The 13,802-nt window shown below is 39.0% G+C and overlaps 1 protein-coding gene across 1 annotated transcript in view; it reads left to right on the forward strand.

The window, feature by feature from the left end:
• The window catches only part of DNAH12 (dynein axonemal heavy chain 12), a 241,211-nt gene that overhangs the window by 89,687 nt on the left and 137,722 nt on the right, over window positions 1-13,802 (forward strand). The window contains exons 28-31 of the mRNA XM_064594709.1: window positions 7,762-7,914; window positions 8,151-8,390; window positions 8,724-8,969; window positions 9,301-9,420. Coding sequence (XP_064450779.1) covers window positions 7,762-7,914; window positions 8,151-8,390; window positions 8,724-8,969; window positions 9,301-9,420 — 759 coding nt within the window. The remainder of the gene's footprint in view (window positions 1-7,761; window positions 7,915-8,150; window positions 8,391-8,723; window positions 8,970-9,300; window positions 9,421-13,802) is intronic.

A 13,802-nucleotide genomic window follows, 5' to 3' on the forward strand; every position in this document is an offset into this window, starting at 1 on the left:
TTTCCTGAGATTAAGAGTCTCGTATGGTTTGTCTCCCTCTCTGGTTTCATCCTGTTTCATTTTTCCCTCCCTTTCCCTATGATCCTCTGTCTTGTTTCTCAAATTCTTCATATCAGTAGGATTATATGATATTTATCTTTCTCAACTGACTTATTTCGCTTAGCATAATACCCTCTAGTTCCATCCACGTCATTGCAAATGGCAAGATTTCATTTTTTTGATGGCTGCCTAATACTCCATTGTGTGTGTGTGTTTGTGTGTGTGTGTGTATACAGGACACACACACACACAACATCTTCTTTATCCATTCATCTGTTGATGGACATCTGGGCTCTTTCCATAGTTTGCCTACTATGGGCATTGCTGCTATAAACATTGGGGTGCATGTGCCCCTTCAGATCCCTACATTTGTATCTGTTTGGTAAATACCCAGTGGCGCAGTTCCTGGGTCATAGGGTAGCTCTATTATCAACACTTTGAGGAACCTCCATACTGTTTTCCAGAGTGGCTGCACCAGCTTGCATTCCCACCAACAGTGTAGGAGGGGTCCCCTTTCTCTGCATCCTCGCCAACATCTGTCATTTCCTGACTTGTTAATTTTAGCCATTCTGACTGGTGTGAGGTGGTATCTCATTGAGGTTTTGATTTGTATTTCCCTGATGCTGAGCGATGTTGAGCACTTTTTCATGTGTCTGTTGGCCATTTGGTTGTCTTCTTTGCAGAAATGTCTGTTCATGTCTTCTGCCCATTTCTTGATTGGGTTATTTGTTCTTTGGGTGTTGAGTTTGATAAGTTCTTTATAGATTTTGGATACTAGCCCTTTATCTGATATGTCATTTGCAAATATCTTCTCCCATTCTGTCAGTTGTCTTTTGGTTTTGTTGACTGTTTCCTTTGCTGTGCAAAAGCTTTTTATCTTGATGAAGTCCCAATAGTTCATTTTTGCCCTTGCTTCCCTTGCCTTTGGTGATGTTTCTAGGAAGAAGTTGCTGCAACTGAGGTTGAAGAGGTTGTTGCCTGTGTTCTCCTCAAGGATTTTGATGGATTCCTGTCTCACATTTAGGTCTTTCATCCATTTTGAGTCTATTTTTGTGTGTGGTGTAAGGGAATGGTCCAGTTTCATTCTTCTGCATGTGGTTGTCCAGTTTTCCCAACACCATTTGTTGAAGTGACTGTCTTTTTTCCATTGGACATTCTTTCCTGCTTTGTTGAAGATTAGTTGACCATAGAGTTGAGGGTCCATTTCTGGGCTCTCTATTCTGTTCCATTGATCTGTGTGTCTGTTTTTGTGCCAGTACCATACTGTCTTGATGATGACAGCTTTGTAATAGAGCTTGAAGTCTGGAATTGTGATGCCACTAGCTTTGCTTTTCTTTTTTAACATTCCTCAGGCTTTTCGGGTTTTTTTCTGGTTCCATACAAATTTTAGGATTATTTGTTCCATTTCTTTGAAAAAAGTGGATGGTATTTTGATAGGGATTGCATTAAATGTGTAGATTGCTCTGGGTAGCATAGACATTTTCACAGTATTTGTTCTTCCAATCCATGAGCATGGAATATTTTTCCATTTCTTTGTGTCTTCCTCAATTTCTTTCATGAGTATTCTATAGTTTTCTGAGTACAGATTGTTTGCCTCTTTGGTTAGATTTATTCCTAGGTATCTCATGGTTTTGGGCACAACTGTAAATGAGATCGACTCCTTAATTTCTCTTTCTTCTGTCTTGTTAATGCAACTGATTTCTGTGTATTGATTTTGTTTCCTGCCACTTTACTGAATTCCTGTATGAGTTCTAGCAGTTTTTGGGTGGAGTCTTTTGGGTTTTCCACATAAAGTATCATATCATCTGCAAAAAGAGTTTGACTTCTTCTTTACCGATTCTGATGCCTTTTATTTCTTTTTGTTGTCTGATTGCCGAGACTAGGACTTCTAGTACTATGTTGAATAGCAGTGGTGATAGTGGACATCCTTGCCGTGTTCCTGACGTTAGGGGAAAAGCTCTCAGTTATTCCCCATTGAGTATGATATTCGCTGTGGGTTTTTCATAGATGGCTTTTATGATATTGAGGTATGTACCTTCTATCCCTACACTGTGAAGAGTTTAAGTCAAGAAAGGATGCTGTACTTTTTCTGCACCTATTGAGAGGATCATAAGGTTCTTGTTCTTTCTTTTATTAATGTATTGTATCACATTGGTTGATTTGCAGATGTTGAACCACGCTTGCAGCCCAGGAATAAATCCCACTTGATCATGGTGAATAATCCTTTTAATGTGCTGTTGGATCCTATTGGCTAGTATTTTGGTGAGAATTTTTGCATCCATGTTGATCAGGGATATTGGTCTGTAATTCTCCTTTTTGATGGGGTCTTTGTCTGGTTTGGGGATCAAGGTAATGCTGACCTCATAAAATGAGTTTGGAAGTTTCCTTCCATTTCTATTTTTTGGAACAGTTTCAGAAGAATAGGTATTAATTCTTCTTGAAATGTTTGGTAGAATTCCCCTGGGAAGCCATCTGGTCCTGGGCTCTTGTTTGTTGGGAGATTTTTGATTACTGCTTCAATTTCCTTACTGTTCATGGGTCTGTTTAGGTTTTCTGTTCCTTCCTGGTTCAGTTTTGGTAGTTGATACATCTCTAAGAATGCATCCATTTCTTCCAGACTGTCTGATTGGTTGGCATATAGTTGCTCATAATATGTTCTTATAATTGTTTGTATTTCTTTGGTGTTGGTTGTGATCTCTCCTCTTTCATTCATGATTTTATTTATTTGGGCTCTTTCTCTTTTCTTTTTGATAAGTCTGCCAGGGGTTTATCAATCTTATTAATTCTTTCAAAGAACCAGCTCCTAGTGTCATTGATCTGTTCTACTGTTCTTTTGGTTTCTATTTCATTGATTTCTGTTCTGATCTTTTTTTATTTCTCTTCTTCTGCTGGCTTTAGGCTTTATTTGCTGTTCTTTCTCCAGCTCCTTTAAGTGTAGGGTTAGATTGTGTATTTGAGAACTTTCTTGTTTCTTGAGAAAGGCTTGTATTGCTATATACTTTCCTCTTAGGACTGCCTTTGCTGCATCCCAAAGGTTTTGAACAGTTGTGTTTTCATTTTCATTTGTTTCCATGAATTTTTAAGTTTCTTCTTTAATTTCCTGGTTGACCCATTCATTCTTTAGTAGTATGCTCTTTAGCCTCCATGTATTTGAGTTCTTTCCAACTTTCCTCTTGTGATTGAGTTCTAGTTTCAAAGCATTGTGGTCTGAAAATATGCAGGGAATGATCCCAGTTTTTTGGTACTGGTTGAGACCTGATTTGTGACCCAGGTTGTGATCTATTCTGGATTATGTTCCATGTGCACTCAAGAAGAATGTGTATTCTGTTGCTTTGGGATGGAATGTTCTAAGTATATCTGTGAAGTCCATCTGGTCCAGTGTGTCATATAAAGCTTTTATTTCCTTGTTGATCTTTTGCTTAGATGACCTGTCTGTTTCAGTAAGGGGGGGTGTTAAAGTCCCCCACTATTATTGTATTATTGTCGATGTGTTTCTTTGGTTTTGTTATTAATTGGCTTGTATAATTGGCTGCTCCCATGTTAGGGGCATAGATATTTAAATTTGTTAGACCTTCTTGTTGGATAGACCCTTTAAGTATGATATAGTGTCCTTCCTCATCTCTTATTACAGTCTTTGGTTTAAAATCTAATTTGTGATACATGGATTTCTACCCCAGCTTTCTTTTGATGTGCATTAGCATGGTGAATGGTGTTCCAGCCCCTCACTTTAAATCTGTAGGTGTCTTTGGGTATAAAATGAGTCTCTTGCAGACAGCATATTGATGGGTCTTGTTTTTCTTTTTTTTATCCAATCTGATACCCTGTTTTTTGATTGGGGCAGTTAGCCCATTTACATTCAGGGCAACTCTTCAAAGATATGAATTTAGTGCTATTGTATTGGCTGTAAGGTGACTGTTACCGTATATCGTCTCTGTTCCTTTCTGGTCTGTGTTACTTTTAGGCTCTCTCTTTGCTTAGAGGACCCCTTTCAATATCTCTTGTAGGGCTGGTTTGGTGTTAACAATTTCTTTTAGTTTTTGTTTGTCCTGGAAGCTTATCTCTCCTTCTGTTTTCAATGACAGCCTAACTAGATATTCTTGGCTGCATATTTTTCTCATTTAGTGCTCTGAATATTTCATTCCAGTCCTTCCTGGCCTACCAGGTCTCTGTGGATAGGTCTGCTGCCAATCTAATGTTTCTACCATTGTTGGTTACAGACCTCTTGTCCTGAGCTGCTTTCAGGATTTTCTCTTTGTCTCTGAGACTTGTGAGTGTTACTATTAGATGTCAGAGTGTTGACCTATTTTTAATGATTTTGAGTGGGGTTCTCTGTGCCTCCTGGATTTTGATGGTTGTTTCCTTCCCCAAATTAGGGAAATTCTCCACTATAATTTGCTCCAATATACCTTCAGCCCCTCTCTCTCTTTCTTCTTCTTCTGGGATCCCAATTATTCTAATGTTGTTTGCTTTATGGTATCACTTATCTCTCAAATTCTTCCCTTTTGATCCAGTAGTTGTTTATCTCTCTTTTTCTCAGCTTCTTTATTCTCCATCATTTGGTGTTCTATAGCACTAATTCTCTCTTCTGCCTTATTTATCCTAGCATTTAGAGCCTCCATTTTTGATTGCACCTCATTAATAGCCTTTTTGATTTTGACTTGGTTAGATGTTAGTTCCTTTATTTCTCCAGAAAGGGATTCTCTAGTATTTTCTGTGCTTTTTTCAAGCCCAGCTAGTATCTTTATAATCGTCATTCTGGACTCTAGTTCCAACATCTTACTAATGTCCATATTGATTACGTCCCTGGCAGTCAATACTGCCTCTTTTTCTTTTTTTTTGAGGTGACTTTTTCCATCTTGTCATTTTGTCCAGAGAAGAACAGATGAATGAGAGAACAAAATGCTAAAAGGGTAACAACAACCCCAGAAAAGTATACACTAAACAAATCAGAAGAGACCTGAAACCAGGGAGAAAAGAAAGGGGGGAGAAAAAAAAAGAATATGATCAGGCTGGTGAATAGAATAGAGCCGCACAGTAGATTTTGGGTGTATTTTGGTCTGTTAGAAGAAATTGCCTCCCAAAATTTTAAAGAAAGAAAAACTTATATATATACAAAAATAAGGGTAAGTATGATGAAGGGATGGAATATGACTGTAAAGATGAAAATTAAGAAAGATTTTAAAAAAGGAATTGTTAATGTAAGAAGTTGGTTGAAAAAAGAATGAAAAAAATTAAAAGAGAATGTGATCAGGCAGGAGATTAGGACGTCATACATTATATTTAGGGTATATTTTGGTCTGTTAGAAGAAACTGTATCCCAAAATTTTAAAGAAAGAAAAACATATATATACAAAAAATAGGGTTAAATACAATGAAGGGATAGAATATGGCTCTAAAATGAAAATTAAAAAAGATTTTTAAAAAGGAATTGATAAGGGGCGCCTGGGTGGCTCAGTCGTTAAGCGTCTGCCTTCGGCTCAGGTCATAATCCCGGGGTCCTGGGATCGAGCCCCGCATCGGGCTCCCTGCTCGGCGGGAAGCCTGCTCTCCCTCTCCCACTCCCCCTGCTTGTGTTCCTGCTCTCTCTGTCTCTCTCTCTGTCAAATAAATAAATAAAATCTTTAAAAAAAAAAAAAAAAAAAAAAAAAAAGGAATTGATAAGATGTTGGTTGAAAAAGGAAAGAAGAAAAATTCAATGAAAAAAATAGAAAGAAAGAAAAAAGAAAATTTAAAAAATTAACTTTGAAAGACTAAAGAATCATGGGGAAAAAAGCCCTGAATTCTGTGTGCAGTATTCCCCTAGCTCTGGCGTTCTGCCATTCTCATTGATAGGTAAACTTGGTCTTGGCTGGCTGTTCTTGCTGATCTTCTGGGGGAGGGGCCTGTTGCCATGGTTCCCAAATGTCTTTGCCAGAGATGGAATTGCCCTGCCCTTGCAGGGTCTGGGCTAAGTAATCTGCTCGGGTTTGCTCTCGGGAGCTTTTGTTCCCTGCAAGCTTTCCGTGTAGCTTTGGAGGCTGAGAGTGAAGATGGTGGCCTCCCAGTCTCCACCCTGGAGGAGCCGGGAACTCGGGACCCCACTCCTCAGTGCACCCCCAGAGAAAAGCAGTCAGTTACTCCCGTCTCCCCGTCTCCGGCCGCACTCTGTGCTCACCTGGCCTGTGACCAAACATTTCTATCTCTGGCACACGACCCTGTTTGGAATCTCCAAACCCAGCAGATCCCTGCGGTGCGCTCCTGCACCACTCCTCCCAAGGCAGGAAGGGGAGTCTCCCCGGATCTGCCGCTCGTTGGGTCCCTGCTGGAGGAGCAGTGGCCCGACTGTGCCGCAGATCATGGTTTATGGCAACCCTGAGCTGAGAGCCCACTCCTCGGCTCTGTCTCTGCAGTTGGCTTCCCTGCTCCGATACCTGGGAGCTCTGCCACACTCAGGCATCCCTTGTCTTTCTGTGACCCCGAGGGTCCTGAGACCACACTGTCCCAGCGAGGGTTCCACCCCCTGCTTAGCCAATGGAGTGACATCCCTTGGCAGAGCCGACTTCTAATAGTTCCGATTTTGTGCTCCACTGCTCTATCACTTGCCAGAAGCAGCCAACGGAGGCCCCCTCCCCCTGCCGTCTATCCTCCCGAATATCACCTCAGATTCACTTCTCCGCACGTCCTACCTTCCAGAAAGTGGTCGCTTTTCCATTCAGAGAGTTGTTGGTATTCTATTCTTTGATCTCCTGTTGAGTTTGTAGGTGTTCAGAATGGTTTGATCCCTAGCCAGCTGAATTCCTGGGGCCAGATGAAATTTAGGTCTCCTACTCCTCTGCCATCTTGCTCCTCCCCTTTATTAAATTATTTTTTAATAGACTTTTTTTAAGAGCAGTTTTAGGTTCACGGAACACTTAAGCAGAAAGTACAGAGAGCTCCCACGTATGCCTTACCTGTGCCATATGTACAACTTTGGTCCCTTAACCCTATTTTTTTCTAAAAGGAGTTAGGTTTCGTACTTAACTCTCATACCAGTTTTCTTGAAAGAAACTCCATGGTTGGAGTTGACTGTAATTTATATGCTTCTAAAAATTTCCAGCCACTGTTCTAGTCCTTCAGGGGACCCAGAAAGAATTCAGAAATTGGTGACATTTCTCTCAAACAGCTTAAAGACTAATTGAGAGGAAAAACAGTCTACAAAATTAAGTGTAATGCAAGGTTGAAAGTGATCATGCCAGTAAGAGAAGTGCAGAACAGTGTTGTAAGAATGGAGAAAATGGAAAACATACCATGAGTGGAGTACCATAGCCAGGTGAATTTTGAGCAAAATTCTGTATTAGGTCATCTGTTTCTCTTCCAACTGATGGGCCCCCATTACAACACTCATTTGCAGGTGTTGGCTCTTGGCAGACAGCCATGGAGATTGTCATTAATGATCTCCGCAACTGTCTCCACAACCATCTCTAATCAAACCTTTCTGACCCAATGTGAATACCTTAAGGCTAGATTCTCTTTGTTTGTAAAGGCAAATGGGATACCCATGAGGTATTATAATACACTTTTCCTTGTGCAGCTGGAAAAGTGCATGCTAAAAATTAACTGAATGATATAATTGTATTACTGCTCCTTTGAAGCTACAAATAAGCATAAGTCAATTTTGTAAGCAATTGTCTATTATAGGTTTTCTTTCTTTCTTTTTTTTTCAGTTAAGCACGGATTTCTTTTCACATATATTTTTCTCTTCAGATAGGTGCCTTCTATTTGAACCTCGGAGGAGCTCCAGAGGGGCCAGCAGGCACAGGAAAAACTGAAACCAGCAAGGACTTGGCTAAAGCTCTTGCAGTCCAATGTGTGGTGTTCAACTGTTCAGATGGGCTAGATTATCTAGCAATGGGAAAGGTAAAGTTGCATATTGAATGTTATAAACTTAGAGCTAGGTCCAACTGGATAAACTGAAACGAATTCACATTATTTGAATGTTTATGCATTGCTTAAACCTCAGTTTTAGGGGTAAAGACATTGTTTTTATACTTGGGGGTTTATTGGTTTTCAGTTTTGACTTAAAAGATTAAATATTTGTTTAACAAATGATGCCCCTTAGTAAGAAAACTCACCTCCTTTCTCCTTGTTCTTAGTTTTTTAAAGGACTGGCTTCTTCTGGTGCTTGGGCTTGCTTTGATGAATTTAATCGGATTGAGTTGGAAGTGCTGTCAGTGGTAGCTCAACAGATCCTTTGCATTCAGAGAGCCATTCAACAGAAGCTGGAAGTGTTTGTTTTTGAAGGGACAGAGCTTAAGCTCAATCCAAACTGCTTTGTAGCCATTACCATGAACCCTGGCTATGCGGGACGTTCTGAATTACCAGATAATCTTAAGGTAATATCTTGCAAGAGTGTAAATTTAATTAAATCTAACAGCACCATCCACTTAAAATGGTATAATTTCCTCACATATATTTGTAAATCTCCCTTTTACCTTTGCCATTACCTACAAGGTAAACCTCTAAAAACTTTTTTAGGCATCTAATGCATATTAAAGTACATGAAACCATTACGGTGCTACTGAAAAAAAATTACAGGATTAATGAAAATGTGCTGCATTAGGGGAATAAGCTTGAATATCACCACATTCTGTTGGGGTGCTTGTGCTCAACTTTTAAAAATGGTTTCCGTTATATAAGTAATAGATTTCATTCATTATATACTTCAGGTTCTTTTTAGAACAGTGGCTATGATGGTTCCAAACTATGCCCTCATAGCAGAAATCTCCCTCTACTCCTATGGATTTTTGAATGCAAAACCTCTGTCTGTGAAAATAGTGATGACCTACAGGCTTTGCTCAGAACAGCTCTCGTCACAATTTCATTATGACTATGGAATGCGAGCAGTAAAAGCAGTTTTAGTGGCTGCTGGAAACCTAAAACTAAAATTTCCAAATGAAAATGAAGATATACTGGTAAGTGTTAAATATATACATTATGAAAGCCTCAGTACAAGATACATTTTTTTTTTTTTTTTAGGAAAGTTGATCAGGAGCTATAAATAGGCAAATAAGAGAGTTGCTGGTTTTGAACCTTTTTATGTGAGGTTGAAATAGTAGTTTGGGGATTATGTTATTCATTATACTTTATATGAATCCAAGGATCTTCTGGCTTGATAAGCATAGTGTTGGCATTTTAGTATGGGGATTCCATAGAGAGATGTGAGAGGAACTTTGACTTTTAGTGGTGGGCAGGGTGGGCAATATGGGCAAATAACTTATATTGTAATTTTTGGATGATTTTTAGCTTCTTCGGTCAATTAAAGATGTAAATGAACCGAAGTTTCTATCACATGATATACCCTTATTTAATGGAATAACTAGTGACCTATTTCCTGGTATTAAACTTCCTGAAGCTGACTATCATGTAAGTAAACCTGTGAGAATGATTTATTCTGCAAATAAATTTATCTGATGACTCAAACATTTTAAATGCATTAAATTATTCTATTTGGAGGATAAACCCCTATTTTGGCCACTTTCATTAATGAGGATGAGTAAATTCTGGTATCTTCTGTTATAGGATACCAATGTTAACAAGATTCAGATTAAAGATAATGTTCTTTCTAAGAGAATGAGTACTTTTATTTCCTATCTTACTAAGAAATCATGTGATTTCTGATATTTGCTTCAATGTGTACTGTAATTCTGTTGTGTACTCTAGCAGGTAGAAAAGATGGTAAACTGCAAGTGGCAAAACATCCTATAGTTCACATAAGGATTTCTCATATTTAAGTAATATGCTTTTTTTTAAGAGGAAACAAACCACGTGCATTTCCAATTTCATCTAAATTATACATTAAAATGTACATATATATACATATATATACATATATATACATATATATACACATAAGAATAAGTGTCTGCTGTTTATAGCTGTTATGTAATGTAAAATCAAGATAAAATTTTTTGAATTAAGTTTTTTTTTTGAAGATTTTATTTATTTGTTAGAGAGAGCATGGGCGAGAGAGTGAGCGAGAGTACAAGCAGGGGGAGCTGCAGGCAGAGGGAGAAGCAGGCTCCCTGCTGAGGTAAGAGCCTGGTGCGGGACTCGATCCCAGGGCACCGGGATCATGACCTGAGCCGAAGGCAGCCGCTTAACTGACTGAGCCACCCAGGCGTCCCTTTTTTAAGTTTTTAATTTTAATTCCAGGGTATTTAACATACAGTGTTATATTAGTTTCAGGCATACAATACAGTGATTCAACAGTTCTATATACTACTCAGTGCTCATCGTGATGAGTATACTCTTGAATCCCCATCACCTATTTCACCCACTCCCCTACCCACCTCCCCTCTGGTAACCATCAGTTTGTTCTCTATAGGTCTGAGTCTGTTTCTTGGTTTGTTTCTCTCTCTCTGTCTCTCTCTTTTTCCCTTTGCTCATTTGTTTTGTTTCTTAAATTCCACATATGGTATCTGTGTTTCTCTGACTGATTTCACTTAGCATTATACTCTCTAGCTCCATCTAGGTCGTTGCAAATGGCAAGATTTCCTTCCTTTTTTTTTTTTTTTTAAGATTTTATTTATTTATTTGAGAGAGAGAGCGCAAGAGGGGGTAGGGTTAGAGGGAGAAGCTGACTACCCGCTGAGCAGGGAGCCCGATGTGGGACTAGATCCCGGGACTCCGGGATCATGACCTGAGCCGAAGGCAGTCGCTTAACCAACTGAGCCACCCAGGTGCCCAAGATTTCCTTCCTTTTTATGGCTGAATAACATTCCATTGTGTATATATACCACTTCTTTATCCATTCATCTATCAAGGGATACTTGGGTTGATTCCATAATTTGGCTATTGTAGATAGTGGCAATTTCTATGGTGAAATGTATAGTGAATACTTCTTGAGTTCAGCATGTATAAACTACCTTTTTCCATTTGATGATTCAATTCTTCCACCCCATCTCTCTATTGATATTACTGTGAAAATTTCAATTTGTTTGAGCTATTATATCATTAAGGCATCACTCGGCTTAAAGGCATCATTTACTTTTTAGCCTTTTTAAAAATTTTAAACCTTCAAACTCAAATGCTAATATACATCCTATGGCGGTATCAGATTAATGTGACTCTAGGGTGTTTTCCAAAACCAACAACCAGTTCTCTTCTCTGGACACCAACTGGATGTTCAACAACTCAATTCTGACACAAACTTCAGGTAGTCATTATCAGACTCCACAGATTAAAGGCTCAGTCCTACAAGACTGCCCCTCACTTCAGTCAGTCTCAAGTCCTGGGCCACCTATGTTTCTGACTGGCTGGGGTTTCCACAACCTCCCCACCCAGCTTTGATAATTCATTAGAATAGCTCACAGAACTCAGGAACACAGTTTACTTACGTTTATTATAAAAGATACAACCTGGGGCTGGGGCAGGGGTAGCCTGGCTGGCTCAGTGGTAGAGCATACAGACTCTTGACCTCAGGGTTGTTGGTTCAAGACCCACATTGGGTGTGGATCCTACTTAAGAAAAAAAAAAAGATATAAAGGATACAATTTGGGAAGAACCAAATGGAAGGAGATGTATAGGGTAAGGTAGGTATGGGTGGGTGGCAGCATGCTTCAGGGTATGTCATTCTCCCTGGACTTCAATGTGCTCACCAAACCAGCTCTCTGAATCTTGTTGTTCAAGGGTTTTTACAGAGCTCAGTCTCCTGCCCTTTTCCTCCCTCCCCCACCCCAGTGCATTCACCAAAGGCTGGTAAGTAGGGCTGAAAGTTCCAACCCTCTAAACACTGGGTCTTTCCTGTGACTGGCCTCATCCTGAGGCTATCTAAGGTCCCCACCCTAAGTTGCCTCATCAGCACAAACTTGGGTGTGATTGACAAGGGCTCATTAAGAATAACAAAGATATTTTTGTCACTCAGGAAATTTTAAGGGTTATAGGGGCCCTGTGCCACGGACTGGGAATAAAGACCATATATATTTTTATATTATACCACAGGTAATTATCAAGATGATTCAGGGTATGCTAATAGGATTTTTAAAAATCAGAATGAAAATACAGAACTTTTAACATTGTCATGGAGAATTCTTGTCCTATGAATATAGCAATCAATGCATGGATCCACAGCTTCCAGTTTGAAAACTACTACTAGGAGTCAGTGCTGTGAGGTGTGTGGCCAAGTGACTCAGTGCACCTGCAGATGAGCCAAGGGGAGCCAGCGCTATTGAAAAAACCTACTATGTCATATTGCTTTTTAATATGTGTAATATTCCTTTATTTTTCCTTTACTGACTCCTTTTGGGTTTCAGATAGTGTTTATTACTCTGTTAATCTTCTCTGTTGGATTTCTAGCATCTCAATAGTCACTCCACAGGTTATAATATTCATCCTTGACTTATTACAATTTACCTTAAGTTTGTATTTCATCATTTCAGAAACAACATAAAATCTTTAAGTGGTGTTATTTTATTATCCACTCATCCCTGCCCATTGTACTATTGTCATCATGTATTTTATTTCTACATATTATAAACTCCACAATACAGTGTTATTTTTTGCTTTTGGTATTAGCATTTGAAAAAAAGTCCTTTCTATTAACTTTTTCTAGTGTTTTTTATTCTTTCTAGCAGATACATGCTTTCATCTGAGATCTTTTTCCTTCAACAGAAAGAACTTCCTTTAGTATTTCTTGTGTGCATGTGGGTCTTCTGGCAACTAATTCTCTTAGCTTTTGTTGGTTTGAAATGTCTTTATTTAGCCTTAATTTCTTAAGAATTATTTTCACTAGATATAGAAATCCAGATTGGCAGGGGTCTGCCCCTCTTTCTGCATTGTTTTAAAGATATTATTTCTATTAACTCCTGGCTCTCATTGTTATAGTTGGAAGTCAGGTATTTTTCTTACTTATGTGTGTCTGAATTTAACGTGTGTTTTCCCTCTGGCTCTTTTAATATTTTTCTTTGCCTGTGTGCCTTGTGGTGTTTGTTTGGTACTTATCTTGCTTGGATTTGCTGCACTTCTTGAATCTGTGGATTGATATCTTTAGAAAATTCTCAGTAATTATCTCAAAACATTTCTTCTGCCCTATTTTGTCTCCCTGGTCCCTCTGGGACTCCAATTAAATGTATGTTAGATTATTTTGTTGCAGAATTTGCAGGGTTCTTGTCTCATGGAGTTGAAGAATGAATCTCGCAGACCCAAAAGGGTGACGTGAAAGTTTATTAAGTGAAGGTGAAAACAGAAAAGAAAGAAAAAACTCTCTAGAGTGAGAGAGGCCCTGAATGGGTTGCCACTGAGGGCTTTTAGTGCAGTCTTTTATTGAGAACTGATGGGAAGCTTGTGTCGTCTTGTTTTGTTCCCTTATCTCTTGCTCAGCTCTGTCTAAGTGTCTCCATCTGCCAGGAGTAGTTTCAGAGCCTAGTCTGGGGATTCAGGGACCTCCTATCTCTTCTGACTATACCTTAACTCCTTCCTTATTCATGGGACAGGACCTTAGGCAGAAAGATTTATACTGGGATTGTGAGGAGTGACTGATTGTATACTTTAATTAGTGGGGGTTAGGGATAGCGCAAGTCTCCAAAAAATCTGGAAGCAAGGCTTTCAGGACCTTGAGGGGTAGCTGCTGCTAAGATAAGGTTACTTTTAAACATGAAGGCACTAAGGCAGCCACAAGCTCCTTGAGGAAGGTCACGCTGTATGTGTTTCAGGTATCAGTGGGCTGCAAGCTGGAGGGAGATTTTATTTTATTTATTTATTTTTAAAAATTTTTAAAGATTTATTTATTTATTTATTTGACAGAGAGA

Source organism: Mirounga angustirostris, unplaced genomic scaffold (assembly GCF_029215605.1).
Source record: "Mirounga angustirostris isolate CCGP_5_RB_7025 unplaced genomic scaffold, mMirAng1.0.hap1 SCAF_1, whole genome shotgun sequence".
Classification (NCBI taxonomy): Eukaryota; Metazoa; Chordata; class Mammalia; order Carnivora; family Phocidae; genus Mirounga; species Mirounga angustirostris.